Here is a 12,578-nt window from a genome sequence, read left to right as displayed (position 1 = left end):
CCCGAGGGGCTGCTTCAGCCTCTGCTCAGGCACCTGCGGAAGGGCCCCCACTCCCGTCCAGGCTGCTGGGAGACCCACCTGCTGTGCCGGGGACGGCCTCCTTGCCTCCTGGCCCCACACGGCCTTCTCAAGCCTCTTCCTCCAGGAAGCGTCCCCTGCTTCCTCAGTGGGACATGGGACCCTCCTTTGGACTCCCCTAATGTTAGGGTGACCAGATGATTTAACATCCAAACCAGAACTCTTGCCAGTAAAAAGGGGTCCAGGGCCGCAGTCACAAACCGGGATTATCCAGGGCACGTGGGGACTGATGCCGCCTGACTGAGCGTCACACCGTCCTTGTTAGTGTGCCTGACCCTTCTCCAGACATCGAGCTCCTTGGGGATGGGAACCGTGGCAGGGACACACCCCAGCTCCAATCCAGGGTCCTGCACGGAGCAGTTTGGGTGGCCGGGCTGCGCTGTCTGACCTTGGCCAGGTGTGGGCTCTTCTGGAAGCTTCCAGACTTCAGGACCAGCCTGTCCACTTCCCCTGCTGCACTGCAGTTGGTGGGACCAGTGATTCACTCTGCCCTGTCCTTCACCCATCGCCCATCCACCCAGCTGTCCACCGGTCCGTCCATGGGCCGTGTGCCTCTGTAGCCCCTCTTCCCAGGCCCAGGAGAGAGGGGTGACTTGGCGGCGGCTCGGTGCCCTCGGAGAGCCGGTCCTCTAGGGAGGACGACACAAGACTAAGTGTGGTGTCCGAGTTTGGCGGTGCCTTTGGACGGGAGCTGCTGGGACACGGTGGTGACCTTGGTGCTCAGACAGGGCAGGCAGGCATAGGAGGGGCGGAGGACGGGGTGCCCACTGCCAGAGCCCCAGACACAAAGCAGGGCAGATGGGGCCAAGGGCAGGGGCACCAGCCGGCAGCACCTGGGCGGGCCAGGGTCAGGCAGGGGGAGGCACCTGTTGCTCTGCCAGGAGGGAGGGGCGATGCCCTTGACCTTAAAAGTGAGGCCTGGCTGCCCTGTGAGGCCTCCCCACTTCATCGGGGCAAGGAAGTTTTCTGTTTTCCTTCTCAGTCTGGATCTGAGTGGTCAGGTGACTCACTGGAGGTCACCTGGCCAGAGAGACGCCAGCAGGCAGGAGCTGGGCACTGCAGCAGAGCCAGGATGCTCTCACCTTCCTGGACAGACCACCCAGGGACAGCCGCAGCCCCACAGCTGCTGGTGAGTTTTTTAGGACCAGGGACGTGGCTGCTTCTCTCTGGGCCCGGGCTGGTGTCCCCGTGCCCCAGCAGCAGGCTCTGGGAGCCAAAGACCCTGTGTGTGCCCTCTGTCTAGACAGGGCTATTTATCATGAGCCCCAGACACAGCCAGCTGCTGGGCTGCCCACCTGTCCTCTGGGCACACAGATGGACAACCCCATAGGGCCCTGCAGCTAATTCCTGGACTGGAAGCATGGGACTGACCACGGGGCACCCCACCTTGGAAGCTGCCCCCTACTCTTATCCCATCCCCAAGACGTCTGGGGAGGAGCCATGCTCCCTCTTGGGGTCTATGGTGACGTGTTGGAAGGAGGGAGGCTGTTCACACCCTTCCCAGCCTCCCCACACTGGGGGGCCTCCCCCTGCCCCTAGTCCACCAGACCAACAGAGCTGGGTGACCCCAGGCTCCCGGCAGTCGCCCCAGTCCTGAGGTGTGTCCAGGTGTGTCCAGGTGGGGTGGGGGCTGCAGCTGAGTTTCCTTCTCTCCATGTTCGCACCTCTCCAAGTTCCCCCAGGGAGTAGCACGCTGCTTCTCTAACGAGGAAAACACAACTGTATCCAGCAATTCAAAGGCAGCGCAGGTACTCTGCGATAACACATTTGGCAGAGCATGACGAGAACAAGAAAGAAATTTAATTTTTTTTTTTCCTGAGGGTATGTCTTGAAAAACCCGTGAGTGGAGCCATCTTTCACCAAAAACGTAGGGCGGGCCTATGGGCGCTACATCTTGGTGCTCCCTGCAGGACTGGAATGTTCCAACAGTGGCCACGAGGGGTCTGTCTTTTTGTTTGTGGGGGCCCCTCCTGAGCCTCAGCCCAGCCTGTGCAGGTCAACCCGCAGAAGGACCTGCACCCTGGGAGCCCCCGACTCCCCCTCCCGCCCCCGCCGTCTCCCCCCCTCCTTTCCTGTGTTCTTTCTTGAACTCTGTGGGTCGAGCCGGCTAGGCACAACTGCGGTGGGGGGACCCCAGGCATGGCTACAGGTGAGCAGAGTTGGGGCAGGGGCCGGGCGGGGCACTCACAGTGCGCCCTGCAGGCCTGGAGGGTCCTCAGGCTCCTGAGAGGCTGGTGGGGACGCCCAGCCTGCAGCGCGGGGTCAGCAGGGTGGTGAGGCAGCGCCATCTGGTGGCCTGTGCTGGTGACACCAGGAGGCAGAGTTGGGAAGGCGGCCTGTATGGTCACCGGAGCCATCTGTGAGTGGGACTCTGGACCTGGGGTTTTGGGGGGTGCCCACGAGGGTGAGGGAGGGGAACCAGCAACACAGTTGAAGAATAGGCTTTAGTAAAGAATCAGCTGCATGGCCCCGGGGCAGGATGTGAACATGGCCCCCTAAGGGCAACTGGGCACCTGCCTAGGAGCCGGAGGCCTGGGCTCCAGGCCATCAGCCCCCACCTTGGTTAGGGTGCCGGCTCTGCCCCATGCCGCAGTCCCCCTGTGTGGGATGCAGGTGGCTGGGTGGGGAGGAGCAGGAGCAGACCTGGGCCTGCCTGCAGGTGTGTGTCCCCTGTGCCCCGGGTCCTCTCCACAGAGACCTGATTCTCACCCTGCCTCACCCTGCAGGCTCGGCCTGTCCTTGGGTCCCAAGGCAGGAGCCGGTGGTGGATGGGCTTCTTACAGTCCTGGAAGGGTCTGAGCAAGGGCAGAGTCTCCTGACAGCTCTGGAGATGGGGGAGGGCTGGCCACCCCCTAGACGGGGCCCATGGGCAGGGACAGCCCCCCAGCACCTGGCTGGGACCCCTCCCCCAGGGCCCTCTGCAGGACCGTCCTCAGTGGCTCCCGATGCCCGGGCTGCCGGCCCATCACGAAGTACATGAGGGGCTTGGCACTGCTGTCGATGCAGGCCAGGAGGGTGGCCAGCGGGAGGAAGATGGGCAGCAGGAAGTTCAGGATCGGCCGCAGGCTCCAGTAGAGGATGAAGGGCAGGCGGCAAAAAAGGAGCAGGACCCCCGAGCCCTGGACGATGCCACAGAACTTGGGGCGCGGGCGCTGGGAGCAGCAGTTCACCCAGATGAAGAGCACCAGGCAGGCCCCCAAGGCCATGCACGCCAGTGACAGCAGCCAGGTGACGCTGACCGCGTGGTAGCGGATGCAGGCCAGCAGGTGCATGCCCTCACGCAGCAGGCCGCAGGCGTTGGCGGGCAGCAGCACGGCGGGCAGCGTCAGAGCCCAGACCAGGACGCAGAGGCCGGTGGAGGCGTGCCAGGGCCGGCAGCGCTGGTAGCAGGAGGGGAAGATGTCGGAGAGGCAGCGCTCGGCACCGAGGACCGCCAGCAGCCAGAGCCCTGCCGAGAACCACAGGAAGGTGACCACGAAGTAGAGCGTGTCCTGGGAGGAGCCCAGCGCGGCCTGGACGACGGAGAAGGCCACCTGGCAGGACAGGAATAGGAAGTCCGCGGCGGCCAGGTGCAGCAGGTAGGTGTTGAAGGGGCCCTTCTTGATGTGGAAGCCCAGGTTCCAGAGCACCAGCCCGTTGCCCAGCAGCCCCCCAACAGCGATGACCAGAGTCAGGTAGAAGAGGACGCTGTTGACCGTTCTCCAGAGGCTCAGTATGCCCAACATCTCGGCTGGCTGGCAGGCAGGCGCGTGGGCAGGAGCCTGTGAAGGGGGATGGGTGCTGACCACCGGCGTCGGTGTGCCCCTGTGGCAGTCAGTAAGCACTGGATGCGTCCCGCCAGGGCCATCCTGGTGCAACTCTGGGCCCCCTCCCAGCTGCTGTGTGACCTCGGCCAGGGCTCAGCCCCCTGTCCTGGTCAGGAGTGCCCAGCCCTTCACCACACTGCAGGTGCATGGTCCGTGGCCCCTCCTGGATGGGCAGAGGTGTGTGCTGATTCCCATGTCCTCCCTGACCAGCTGCAAGAGGCCCAGCACATGCTGCAAGGGTCTCCTTGAGCACAGGGGACATGCAGGGACCAGGAGGGAGGGGCTCTCCTCTGTCTTCTGTTAGGAGCCCCACAGTGGCCTCCCATCCTAAGGCTGAGGCCATACTCCAGCTGAGATCCCCACCCCAGAGGGTCTCTGGACGGCCCATCGAAGTGTCCCAAGGACACTCCATCCTGGGCCGGGGGAGGTCAGGGAGGAAGAGGAGGGCAGACTAGTGGTGGGGCTGAGAAGGTGGAGGGAGACCCTCCTCCAGGCCTGAGCCAGTGGCTACTCCCTGAGGTTTGCAGAAGGAGAGCTGCCCAGGAGGCCACTCCAAAGCCTCAGTCAAAGGCAGGGACGTCAGAGCAGGTCGCGGGGCTCCGGGTCCTCTCAGGGAGCCGCTCAGGACGAGGGGAGAAAAGGGCACAGGTGTCTGTAGCCAGTGAGGGTCACTAAGGGGTGTGCCTTCCCGGGGAATCTCAGAGCAGGAGGGAGGGTGTCAGGGTGGCCCCCCACTCTTCCCCCCATGGGGGCCACAGCAGCACCTGTTCCAGCCCAGGGAGATGGGGCTGAGGCAGCAGGACCAGGCTCTGGGGTGAGGGGTGCTGGGGTGGGAGAGCAAAGGGAGAGCCAGAGGGAGACACAGAGATACGGGAGATGTGTATAAGAGACAGGCCCCTTTCCACCTGATTCCTCGTGTTGAGCACCGGGCTGTGTGTCCCAGTCAGCAATCATAGAGCACAGTCCATGAGAATGTCTGAGGGGAACATTTCCCACTACGTGGTTCTGCAGGCAGAGTTTGGACAAGCATCAGTTGGTGTCTAGTAGCTCTGGATGGCCAGGGCAGGTGGACAGACAGTGGAGGGCTCCTTAGGAAGGGGTGTGGAAGGAAGTCCTGGGCCAGCACCTGCTCTACCCAGGAACTGAGCTGTGAACTGTCAGTCCCATGGGAGGTGGTGGACTGAGGCCCAGGGAGGATGGGTCATTCCCTCAAAGCCACAGAGCCACAAAGGTGAGACCAGGAGCCACGTCCAGGCCTCAGCCCACAGCGCCTGGGTCACGTGGGCCATTGCAGCAACCTGGAGATGACAGGGGCCGTCCACCAAGCAGAGCAGCCAGGAGGTGTGGCCAGCCCTTGCTGGACACAGAGTGTCCCAGGCTTCTCCTTCTCCGACACACCCCAGACGCAGCGAGGGCCAGGGCCACTTGTGGGGAAGTGACCGCAGCCCTGTTGACTCTAACTCCAGGGTTGTCCAAGTCCATTTTTCCTGAAGAGTCTCCCAGGAAACCTGTGTAAACAAAGGCACCAGAGTTGACTGTGGCACCTCAAAGCCAGGCCCTGCTCCAGGGACGCACCCAACACTTCCATATCACCTCAAGGTAAGCCAGGTGCATTTCAGCCAAGATGGTCACTTCTGTCCTTGCCCATAAGTATGCCCCTCTTTCTGACCAAATTGTGGGGATCCAGCTGGTCCTTCTGCCCCCAGGGCTACCTTCCGCCAGCCAGCCCCCAGGAGGTCGCCCTCTGCAGAGTCTCCGATTGGCACCTGTCTTCCATCTCTTGGCGTCTTGGGGCCTGTCCTCACTCACAAGGACTGGGCAGTTCCAGAGTACAGCTGAGCCAGCCAGGAGGCAGAGGGAGTGGCCAGAGGGGCTGCGGGGAAGCCCCAGGGTGGCCACCTAACTGAGCCTGGGACTCCCTGAAACAGCCGATCACCGAATGCCATCTATCGCACTGTGGGAGGAAGGGCGTCTCACGCTGCAGCGCTCCCTGTGGGCAGCTCCACTGGCCACTGATGTCCATCGGGTAAAGGAATTGGAAGAGTCACAACTTGAAAGAGACTCGTGTCTCTCTACTACCTCTCTGTCCACCTCAGCACACCTCCACAGCCAGAACCTCAGCTTGCAGCCCTGAGGCTGGGGGGCAAGGGCTGGGAAGGAGGCCCGTAGAGCTGTCCCCTCGTGGTCAGACTTCGATGCAGAGATGGGGTCCTGGGGAAGGGTAGTGAGGACACCCGCATCAGAAAGACGAGGACAGGGACCTCGACTGTGAGCCCTGCCTTTTTGTTCCAGCATTAACTGTGGGGAGGCAGGAGGGGCCTGAGGTTCAGGGACGGTCACTGCTCAGGGTTGTGATGCTGTGGAGTTGCTAGATCCTACAGGAGCATGTGACAACTGGCCTGTGAATGTGGCTGCCTGGATGAAGGGCCTACGGGCATTTCTCTGGACAGAAATAAAGCAGGAAAAGTAAGCAATTGTCACCTCTCATCCAGCACTTGTACGTGAGGCCCAGGGAAGCTCCCCCTGTAGACTGGATCCCAGTGGACAGGACAGAGGCAGGGCCACGCGGGGGGATCGCCAGGACGGGTGCCCGTGGAGAAGCCTGGAGGAAGCCCCGGGTGCGCGGCAGGAGGGCTCATGTGGCCAGCCCTTTCCTCCCGGGGTCCCGGGGTCCCGACTCGGCCATCTTAAACCTGGGAAGAAAAGCAAATGGTCACACGTGCCCCTGAGAGTGCTTCCCCCACTTCTCGGCCAATGGTGGATGGGATGTCCCTGATGGGGCAGCCACTGCTGCTCTGGTGGGNGAGAGGGAGAGAGAGATGGAGAGAGAGAGGGAGAGAGAGAGGGAGAGAGAGAGGGGGAGAGAGAGGGAGAGAGAGAGACAGGGAGAGAGAGAGATGGAGAGAGAGAGAGACAGAAAGAGACGAGGAGAGAGAGAGGTGGAGAGGAAGACGGCTACAGGGAGAGGGAGATCAAGGATGAAGAGACAGACAGGGAGAAACAGAGAGACGGGGTCAGAGAGACCGAGGGGGACAGGAAAACGAAGAAAGAGAGGCAGAGACGGGATGAGAGAGAGGGAGAGTGCGAGACAGTGAGGCGGAGGTGAGCAGAGGGCAGCGGGAGGGAGGACCCTGACCTGCGGAGGCGTCCCCTGGGCTGCGCCCCTGCCTGGACCGCGCTCCTCTGCAGGCCTGACCCTCTGCTGCTTTGGGGTCTACTCTCCACCTCGCACCCGGGCTTCCTTGCCTGGCCCCTCCCCAGACAGTGGCTGGATCTCTGGGCCTGGACAGCAGGGTCAGAGCCCGAGACCTCAGCTGGACTCTGGTGTCATGTGGTGGCACACAGACAAGACTCTGCCCTGCCAGGCCTCGGTTTCCCCAAAGGCCCCACGGAGTCCACTGGCGGCCCTGTGGATCCTGATGGAGGGGGTGGGCTGTGGGGGGCTGTGGGTGGGGGTGGCGACGGGTGCAGAGGAGAGGGTGCAGGTCCAGGTTCCGACCTCATGGTCACAGGAACAGAGACCCGGCGCCGGCTTTCAAAGAGCTCCAGGCTGCCTCCTCACCCGTCTTGCCCGAGGTCCTTCCCAGCGGAGATCCTCAGCACCTCCAGTGCCCCCTGAGAGCCAGACAGGGGCAGGGGACCATGCTGCTCTTACCTGGGCGCAGGTGGAGGGGTGGGGCGAGCCTTCACTCCTGCCAGCCGCCTGTCGAGCGTGACTGTCCCCAGCTCTCCTAGGCCAGCTGGCTCTCCTCTGCTCAGTCCCACGCCGACTGCCCGGGGACTCCTGGAAGGCCCTATATCCCCTTATGTCCTCTGGGGCCTGGCTGGCTGGACCCAGGGTGTCCTGGCCAGTTCCCTAGAAGTGGGCGGGTGTGGTGCCTTGTTCGCAGGAACCGCGGGACTGAGCTCAGATGGAGATGTCGGTGTGGGCGGCCTTCCCTTTCTCCCTGGCCCATCTGGGTGGGGAAGCCGAAGGGCCCAGCACGCGAGTTGTTCTGGAACAGCCCCGTCACCCTGGATGAGGACAGGCCCCAGGTGCTGTGAGTCCAGCCCCAGGTGCTGTGTAGTCCCCTTGCTGGGGACTTCTGGCAGAAGGTGGTCCTGGGTGGCAGAAAGACCAGTGGTCCCAGCAATTTGGTCAGTAAGAGGGGCATATTTGTGGGTAGGACAGAAGTGACTTCGTCCTGGCTGGATGTCGAAGCCCCAGTTTGTCCCCGGAGCAGGGCCTGGGTGTGAAGCTCCATACCCCGGTGGCTTTGTGTGCCACAGTTTGCTGGGAAACTGTGTAGGAAAAACTGACAATCGTTTTCCCAGGGTGAGCAGAGGGGCTGGGCTTCAAGATGGCTGTGGTCATGTCAGCGTGGACCCACAAGTCCCCCCCCACTAACGTTTAGAAGCCCATGCACCTCTCTTCTGCAGGGTGGTATATTGCATGGGGGCATGTGGACAGGCCACTGGTCCAGTGTGCAGGCAGAGTGGACATGACAGTAGAGTCCCAAGCACGAGTAGACAGACAGACGTGCAGACAAGAATGGCGGTCAGTTCTCCCTCAGGAGCCAAACCAGCCACTTAGCATCTGCTCTAGAAGGAGGGATGGGACCAGGTGTCCCCTGGGCTTTCAGGGTGCCATGAGTGGGGATCATGGCACCAGCATCTGGGACATAGACAATGTCACCGTCCTCCCACCTGGGGCAGCTCTCGGCCCAGTGTACACACCTCCAGGGGGTGGTCACTACGCAGGCTGGGTGAGTGTAGTCAGAGCTTCAGAAGTGACTTCACCCCACTAGGCCACTTGCTGGGAGGAACACAGAGGTAACAGTTCCTGCTATAGAGGGCACCCATCTTGCTCAGAGCAGGGTGCCATGGGATGGGCAGTGAAGTGGTTAGGGCCTTCTCTTGTGCCCATGTGAACTCCGAGGTGCCCAAGGTTCCCGACCTGATTGGGGTGACCAAGGGCCCCACCCATCCTGCTCTCTGTACCGCGCTGCTGTACCTGCAGCCAGCCTGCAGGTCTGGTGAACCAGAGGGCAGTGTCCTCGGTGTGATTGGCTTGTCCTGCACCGCCTGCCCGCTGACTCAGCACCTGAACCAGGTCATCCACTTGCGTTGGTCCCAAATCTCTCGAGCTCTCCTGTTACCGGAGTGTCCTGTCTTTGCCTAGGCCTAGGTGACGCACAGGGCCTGCTGTGAAGCGTCCTAGGTGAGGGGACAGCCCGGGCAGGGTGTGCGAGGGCCTGCTGAGACCTCCGGGAAGTGCTGGCATTGGCCGTGTCCCTCGTGCCTGGCCTGTTTGCCTGTTGAGCTTAAAGGCACGTTTGTTGAGAGCCTTCCAATCTTGGCCTGGGAGAGGAGAGGCCACCAGGGCAGGGCAGACCAGAGGGAGCCTCCAATGCCCGTGTGTACAGAGGTACCGCTGCAGGCTAGCGTTTCCACAGGCGCTGTCCACAGAGGAGACCAGACAACCACAAAGTCCAGAGCTCTGTGTCTGGAGGGAACTTGTAAAGGCCACCTGCTCCCCCAGCAAGACCACCTGTCAGTCAGTGTGGAGGTGGTACAGGATCTTCACGGATGGTCCAGGTCCCTGGCTCCTGTGGGGTGGACAGCCATCCCCTTGTGCAGGGATGACAGCCATTTCCACCAGTTACACCGTGTTATCGAGAGAGTGGGCAGTAGTACCAGCAGGGGCCAGAATGGTGGGGCCCGTGCTCCGTCCTCTGGTCTTGCAAGTCCAGCTGTAAAGGGGCACCAGGAAAGGCACTGGCCAACTCCAGTGGAGGCTGTGCAGAGCCGAGGGGGCCCTTGTCCTCCCGTTGCTGTGTGGGTGTGGCGGTGTGGGCAGAGGTGTCACTGCGCAGAGGTGTCACCCACCTGACTCCCTCGTGCTCAAGGCTGTCTTAGGGCCAGCCAGGGCTGTCGAAGGAGCTGTAGCAGGTGGAAAGGTCCGTGAGCCTCCCGGGTGCACTGCCCACCTCGGGTCAGGAAGCCTAGCGGGGTCTCGCCGTGCTTCTCCCACGTTGCTTTACCTGGACTTTGGGGACCCCCATGGGGTTCTGCCATGTCTTTCCTAGCAGGATGTCCACCCCCAGAATGTCCTCAGGGACCAAGGAGGTGAGCACCAAATGAGGAGCTGGGGCGCCCTCCGCGTTCCCAAGTGCACCAATGGACACTGAGGGCCTGGCCCCACATCTATCAGTGACCGCCAGGGCCCTGGGGAACATTCCTGGTTGCCAAGGACCCGTACCCTCAATGCTGTTCTGGTCTCCCCCTCTTAGACGACCTGCAAACAGTGGTTCCACCTGAGTCCTCTGGTCACTCTTGGGGGCCCTCGCTCTGGGTGGGCCTCGGCCCCACCCTAGCCAGGGAGAGTGAGGAGCCATCCTGAGTAGCTGGCAGTGCAGAGCCTGGACGCCCCTGCCCTCCCTCACGGAAGGCGGGAGCTGGGCTGCTGTTGGGTCAAGTTCCTTCCCCTGGTGACGAGACTGTCCCAGGGCGTTGGTGCCTGTTCCCTGTGGGCAGCTCAGGCCACGGCCCCTTCTCGCCTGCACCTCGTCCCGTTTCTTTTCCTTTCCCCTCTGCCTGCCTTTCTTTTCTGAGAGGCTTTAGAACAAGTGGCGCCCTGTCCCCACCAGAGCAGCAGTGGCTGCCCCATCAGGGACATCCCATCCACCATTGGCCGAGAAGTGGGGGAAGCACTCTCAGGGGCACGTGTGACCATTTGCTTTTCTTCCCAGGTTTAAGATGGCCGAGTCGGGACCCCGGGACCCCGGGAGGAAAGGGCTGGCCACATGAGCCCTCCTGCCGCGCACCCGGGGCTTCCTCCAGGCTTCTCCACGGGCACCCGTCCTGGCGATCCCCCCGCGTGGCCCTGCCTCTGTCCTGTCCACTGGGATCCAGTCTACAGGGGGAGCTTCCCTGGGCCTCACGTACAAGTGCTGGATGAGAGGTGACAATTGCTTACTTTTCCTGCTTTATTTCTGTCCAGAGAAATGCCCGTAGGCCCTTCATCCAGGCAGCCACATTCACAGGCCAGTTGTCACATGCTCCTGTAGGATCTAGCAACTCCACAGCATCACAACCCTGAGCAGTGACCGTCCCTGAACCTCAGGCCCCTCCTGCCTCCCCACAGTTAATGCTGGAACAAAAAGGCAGGGCTCACAGTCGAGGTCCCTGTCCTCGTCTTTCTGATGCGGGTGTCCTCACTACCCTTCCCCAGGACCCCATCTCTGCATCGAAGTCTGACCACGAGGGGACAGCTCTACGGGCCTCCTTCCCAGCCCTTGCCCCCCAGCCTCAGGGCTGCAAGCTGAGGTTCTGGCTGTGGAGGTGTGCTGAGGTGGACAGAGAGGTAGTAGAGAGACACGAGTCTCTTTCAAGTTGTGACTCTTCCAATTCCTTTACCCGATGGACATCAGTGGCCAGTGGAGCTGCCCACAGGGAGCGCTGCAGCGTGAGACGCCCTTCCTCCCACAGTGCGATAGATGGCATTCGGTGATCGGCTGTTTCAGGGAGTCCCAGGCTCAGTTAGGTGGCCACCCTGGGGCTTCCCCGCAGCCCCTCTGGCCACTCCCTCTGCCTCCTGGCTGGCTCAGCTGTACTCTGGAACTGCCCAGTCCTTGTGAGTGAGGACAGGCCCCAAGACGCCAAGAGATGGAAGACAGGTGCCAATCGGAGACTCTGCAGAGGGCGACCTCCTGGGGGCTGGCTGGCGGAAGGTAGCCCTGGGGGCAGAAGGACCAGCTGGATCCCCACAATTTGGTCAGAAAGAGGGGCATACTTATGGGCAAGGACAGAAGTGACCATCTTGGCTGAAATGCACCTGGCTTACCTTGAGGTGATATGGAAGTGTTGGGTGCGTCCCTGGAGCAGGGCCTGGCTTTGAGGTGCCACAGTCAACTCTGGTGCCTTTGTTTACACAGGTTTCCTGGGAGACTCTTCAGGAAAAATGGACTTGGACAACCCTGGAGTTAGAGTCAACAGGGCTGCGGTCACTTCCCCACAAGTGGCCCTGGCCCTCGCTGCGTCTGGGGTGTGTCGGAGAAGGAGAAGCCTGGGACACTCTGTGTCCAGCAAGGGCTGGCCACACCTCCTGGCTGCTCTGCTTGGTGGACGGCCCCTGTCATCTCCAGGTTGCTGCAATGGCCCACGTGACCCAGGCGCTGTGGGCTGAGGCCTGGACGTGGCTCCTGGTCTCACCTTTGTGGCTCTGTGGCTTTGAGGGAATGACCCATCCTCCCTGGGCCTCAGTCCACCACCTCCCATGGGACTGACAGTTCACAGCTCAGTTCCTGGGTAGAGCAGGTGCTGGCCCAGGACTTCCTTCCACACCCCTTCCTAAGGAGCCCTCCACTGTCTGTCCACCTGCCCTGGCCATCCAGAGCTACTAGACACCAACTGATGCTTGTCCAAACTCTGCCTGCAGAACCACGTAGTGGGAAATGTTCCCCTCAGACATTCTCATGGACTGTGCTCTATGATTGCTGACTGGGACACACAGCCCGGTGCTCAACACGAGGAATCAGGTGGAAAGGGGCTATCGGCCCTCATATTTCTCACATGGATTTGTCCCTGGTGTGCAGGACAGCTGCTTTCAGGTTGCGCCTGCCCTGAGTGACTCCGTGGTGTGTAGGATAGCCACTCTCATGCTGCGCCTGCCCTGAGTGACTCCATGGTGTGCAGAACAGCAGTCCTCAGGCT

At 61.9% G+C, this 12,578-nt stretch overlaps 1 protein-coding gene and 1 long non-coding RNA gene across 3 annotated transcripts; one reads left to right on the top strand and one right to left on the bottom strand.

Annotated features, from left to right (window-relative positions):
* Positions 1-2,156: 2,156 nt before the first annotated feature.
* Positions 2,157-11,813, bottom strand: Mrgprg (MAS related GPR family member G). Of its 2 annotated transcripts, none has more exons than XM_048807848.1 (2): positions 11,710-11,813; positions 2,157-3,839 (listed from the first exon to the last, which is right to left on the bottom strand). In XM_048807848.1, the coding sequence occupies exon 2, from the start codon at positions 3,801-3,803 to the stop codon at positions 2,931-2,933; it is 873 nt and encodes a 290-aa protein (XP_048663805.1). In that variant the 5' UTR covers positions 3,804-3,839; positions 11,710-11,813; the 3' UTR covers positions 2,157-2,930. The 2 variants fall into 2 exon arrangements, with proteins under 2 accessions (XP_048663805.1, XP_015358551.1); XM_015503065.2 differs by lacking the exon at positions 11,710-11,813 and adding an exon at positions 7,540-10,616.
* On the top strand, positions 3,520-12,572 carry LOC125618102. Its single transcript, XR_007349339.1, has 3 exons — positions 3,520-3,656; positions 10,616-10,827; positions 11,801-12,572. It is a non-coding gene; the product is annotated as an uncharacterized LOC125618102 (long non-coding RNA).
* The last annotated feature ends 6 nt before the right edge of the window (positions 12,573-12,578 follow it).

This window comes from Marmota marmota, unplaced genomic scaffold (genome assembly GCF_001458135.2).
Source record: "Marmota marmota marmota unplaced genomic scaffold, marMar, whole genome shotgun sequence".
Taxonomy (NCBI): Eukaryota; Metazoa; Chordata; class Mammalia; order Rodentia; family Sciuridae; genus Marmota; species Marmota marmota.
The sequence above is the reverse complement of the archived record's forward strand: the minus strand, read 5'-3'. Positions and strand labels throughout refer to the sequence as shown.